The 4069-nt window shown below is 34.9% G+C and overlaps 1 protein-coding gene across 1 annotated transcript; it reads left to right on the top strand.

Annotated features, from left to right (window-relative positions):
* Nucleotides 1–625: 625 nt before the first annotated feature.
* On the top strand, nt 626–1910 carry K444DRAFT_519004 (uncharacterized protein; the record flags this gene model as incomplete). Its single annotated transcript, XM_024873916.1, has 3 exons — nt 626–785; nt 841–937; nt 989–1910. 3 exons carry the CDS (start codon nt 626–628, stop codon nt 1908–1910), a joined length of 1179 nt encoding a protein of 392 aa, XP_024742344.1.
* Nucleotides 1911–4069: the final 2159 nt, after the last annotated feature.

Genomic DNA, 4069 nt, shown 5'->3' with positions numbered 1-4069 from the left:
CCGAGCAGCAAGCGATTACGCCCACGATGAGATTGGATCTTGGCAACATGGAGAATGACAAGGTACGACTCTCTTCCTAAGGAAGATCTTCTGGATCAGATTCACCCTATGGTAATAGGTCGAATATGCCGCTAATGCAGTTGTTCCTGCGCTTCCAACCCGTTCTTGTGCTCCAGCGAAAGAGCCCTTTAAGCCTGTCAAAATAGCTACTTGCTGGTAACCTCCGCCACCACCAACGATATTCCCGTTAACTCTGGACAGGTTCTGGGCAACCCCTAATAAAGAATGCCGCTTCACCGCCGAAGAATGCCGCTACCTCCATGCGTTCCTGCCCACCAAGCTATGTGAACCCGTCAATAAACCCACCTGGGGCGCTCCCCTCCACTCTCAGCCTTCTCCTTCCACGTCTCACCCCTATCCCGGTTCCTTTGTCTCCGAAATCAGCAACCATTCCAGAGGCCGAACCAAAACTTGTTGGTTTTGGGCTAATGACGGGAAGTGTAATTATACGGCGGAAACCTGCAAGTATTTGCACGAGCATTTAGCTAAGAGCTTTGCACCTAGACCGGCGAAGTTATTCTTGCCTGCTGGAGATGGAGTTGATAATAAGTATAAGCCGTCGCATATGACGAGATTGGTGGACTGGGCTTCTGGCAAGTTGATAAAAGTTATCAACGTCTCTAACTTCCTGGATACAGAGACGTCGCCAAAAATCGAGAGATGTGAGTATCTAACGTCATATAATTGGTTTGATCATCCAAAACACCCTACAATTCTGGTACCAGGTATGTATTCCTTGTTAATCAAAAGGGAGAAAATTAATACTGGTGATATATTTAGGATCACCACCGCTTTGGTCACCGTCACTAAGCACAAAGCGGCTCGATGAAGATTCTGGAGAGTACTTTAGAGACCCGAACGCTGCAAGATACTCTCGGTACGAAGAGAAAGTCGAAGCTATACTTACAAGCAAGCTAATATCGCCTAGCTACCCAATCGAGCCTATATTCAGGGCACTCTTAGCTATCCACCCGGACGCTAATCTCTCATCATTCGATATTATTGGTTGTGGAAGCACTCTTGGGAACCTTCTTCGCTTTTGTGGAGGGATCGATAAAGACTTCCGCTTTGATATTGACCGTATTGGAGACACAGTTTTCTTCATACGCAAGGAGAGCTCCCCTACGGCTCTGATCCCTAGCGTATGCGGATACGGGCATTCTTTTCCTGAAGCGCATACGATGTGGGAACCTGATGTAAAGGGCTCAGCTTCCCATCAACGCATTATACAATACGATTTTGGCGGGTTGAAGTTCCTGGTGCGATCTGAAAGCGATGGTTATTTGAAGCAGGCGGTGGACCGTAACGCTCAGCTTAACGATGCCGCGATGGCAAACACTTCTGAGGACCTTCCAGAATTGAAGGAAACACTGGCGAGCGAAGCAGATAACTACTCCTTGCTTGAGGACCTGAGAGTCTCCGGGGGACCTTCATCTACTGGCGGGCCACTTCACATCGAGATGAGAGGGCGCCGAATTCCACAAAAGGCCATCTTTGACTTGAAGACGCGCGCTAAGGAGACACGTCGGCCGATAGACATGGACGAGGTATATCGGAGACTCTGGGTAAATCAAACGCCGTACTTTATATTTGCTGAGCACTTTAGGGGCTCTTTTGAACCACGAAATATACAACCAATGTTTGTCTCTAACGAAATATCGAAGTGGGAGATAGATCGTGAAGCGTTGTTGAAGCATTACCAAGCCGTTATAATGGAGATCCTTGCGGCAACAAGAGGCTCAGCCACTGGGAAGCTCCAAGCCATTCGGCGGGGTAGCGGGTCATTGAAAATTCAAGAAAGGATTGCCGGAGATGATGTTCTTCCCTATGATCTCCGCAGCAATTGGTAAAATAGGTTCGCATTCAATGGGAGGATAAGATTTCTTTAGGAAGAGAATGTACCGTAAGGTTTTAATTTTAAGAAATCGGCAATCGAAATAAATGCCGTTTATGACCCGAAGGGCGACAAGTTCGGACATCGCGCTCGTAGATATGTTCGACTGTTCAGCTGATTCCCGTCATGTGATTGATAAGATACCTAGTCTGCGATATTCCTTCAACCTTTAAGCTTGCTTAAAGTTGAAGGGTTCTCAGCACGTGGAAAAAAGGCCCTGAGCTTTCATATAGCTCGTTAAGTCACATAACCTCTGGCTTCTGATTCGCTACCTCGCTAGTATGGCTTTTTCCTGCTGTTCTGATTAGCCGGTGCATTTTTGGTAGGGAATACCAAAAAAATTTGGTGGAGAATACCAAAAAAAAAATTATGCAATCCTTGGGAGGGTTCGAATAATTAACAGATATTTGTATCCAGAACTTGTAAGATATAAGAGAATAGGATTATATATTATTCTGGGGCAACTCTTATATTATATAAGTAATTAAGGGTACTTAATAATTCCTTAATTGCCCTGCTTTTTAATTATTAGTAGTATAGAATTGAATTATATAGGGTAATTTATCTAATTATATAATTTTGAATGAAATTAACTAGAAATATTCTATTCTACTATATATATACTTGTAAGCTTCTTATCTATATTTAAATATCTATTTGCCTTATATTTTATATATAAAGGCTATTTAAAAGCTAATTATACTATTAATTCTAGGAAATATATTTACTAGTATATAATTAATATTTCAAGTTCTAATAGGAGATCCGGTTTATATAAGGTCTATATAAGCTTAATTTGCTTGCTAGTTTAAAAAATAGCTAGCCGGCGGCTATTATTATACTATTTATAGATATTTAAAAGAAGTATTTAATATCTAATATCTAGTATTTAAGTATTTAAGAAAGATATTTAAAAGAGGTATTTAAAAAAAATATTTAATATCTAGTATCTGGTATTTAAGTATTTAAAAAAAGTATTTAGAAAAAGTATTTAGTATCTAGTATTTAGTATTTAAGTATTTATATAAGGCATATAATAATAGAATAATATATAAATAATTAAGATAAATAAACTATAGAATAATACTTTTAAATATAATTAATTTCAAGAATTAATTCTAGTAAAAAACTAATTAATAACCTTTTCTAAAGCTAGAAATATCTTTTTATATATTTCCTAATATTTAGCCAAATATATAAAGTTCTTTATTTAATTAGGAAATGCAATCCTATATAATTTATATAATTCCGATTATAAACTTTACCTAAAATAGGAAACTAGATCTATAATATCTAATATCTATTTATATACTATTATATATATCTATTATATTAATTCTCTTACTAGGCCCTTATTCTTAAAAGGCCTGAAAAAACTATAAATAGCTTTATAAATATTTCTCTAAAACTTTCCTAGTTATTAGCTTCTTTTAAAAACTTCCTATAATTATTCTATTATTCTATTAAATAATAGAATTAAAAATAGAATTTATTAATTCTATCTAGTTAATTTGCAAATTGCCTTTAGTAATTTCCTCTTATAAAAGTAATATAAATATAATATATATTATTAGATATAAAATTTATTTAATTTCCTAATTAGTTTATAAATCCCAATTTAGTCTTTATTTATAAATAAATTATTATTTTATAGACTTAAAAGTTTAGAAAAGTTAATTTAATCTTTTAATTTATTTATAAATTCCTTTTTTGGAAATTTCTAAATATTCCTAATATAAAACCGGTTCTGAATTTATAATTATTATTTAAGAAAAGAATAATATAAAAAGGCCTCTCTTATTTTATTAATTAATCTTCTTTTCTTTTAATTATAATACTATATTCAGCTTTTTTTTATTTCTTATTTTTCTTTTCTAAGCCTTTTTTAAGCCTTTTTTAAACTCTTTTAAGTTTTCTTTAAGCTTTTTTCTAATTCTCTTTTCTATTTCTTTATTTATTAAGATAAATCCTTCTCTTAATACTCGTTAGCCTATTACTAACTATTTGGCTAATATTTCTATAGCCTTAATTTACTCTTATTATCTTTAATATTTCAAGAATATTACTAAATTTCCTGACTTTACTTATATTAAAAATAATAATTACTTGATATAT

This window comes from Hyaloscypha bicolor, assembly GCF_002865645.1.
Source record: "Hyaloscypha bicolor E unplaced genomic scaffold K444scaffold_16, whole genome shotgun sequence".
In the NCBI taxonomy this organism is placed as follows: domain Eukaryota; kingdom Fungi; phylum Ascomycota; class Leotiomycetes; order Helotiales; family Hyaloscyphaceae; genus Hyaloscypha; species Hyaloscypha bicolor.
Note: the sequence above shows the minus strand (reverse complement) of the source record. Positions and strands in the feature narration are given on the sequence as shown.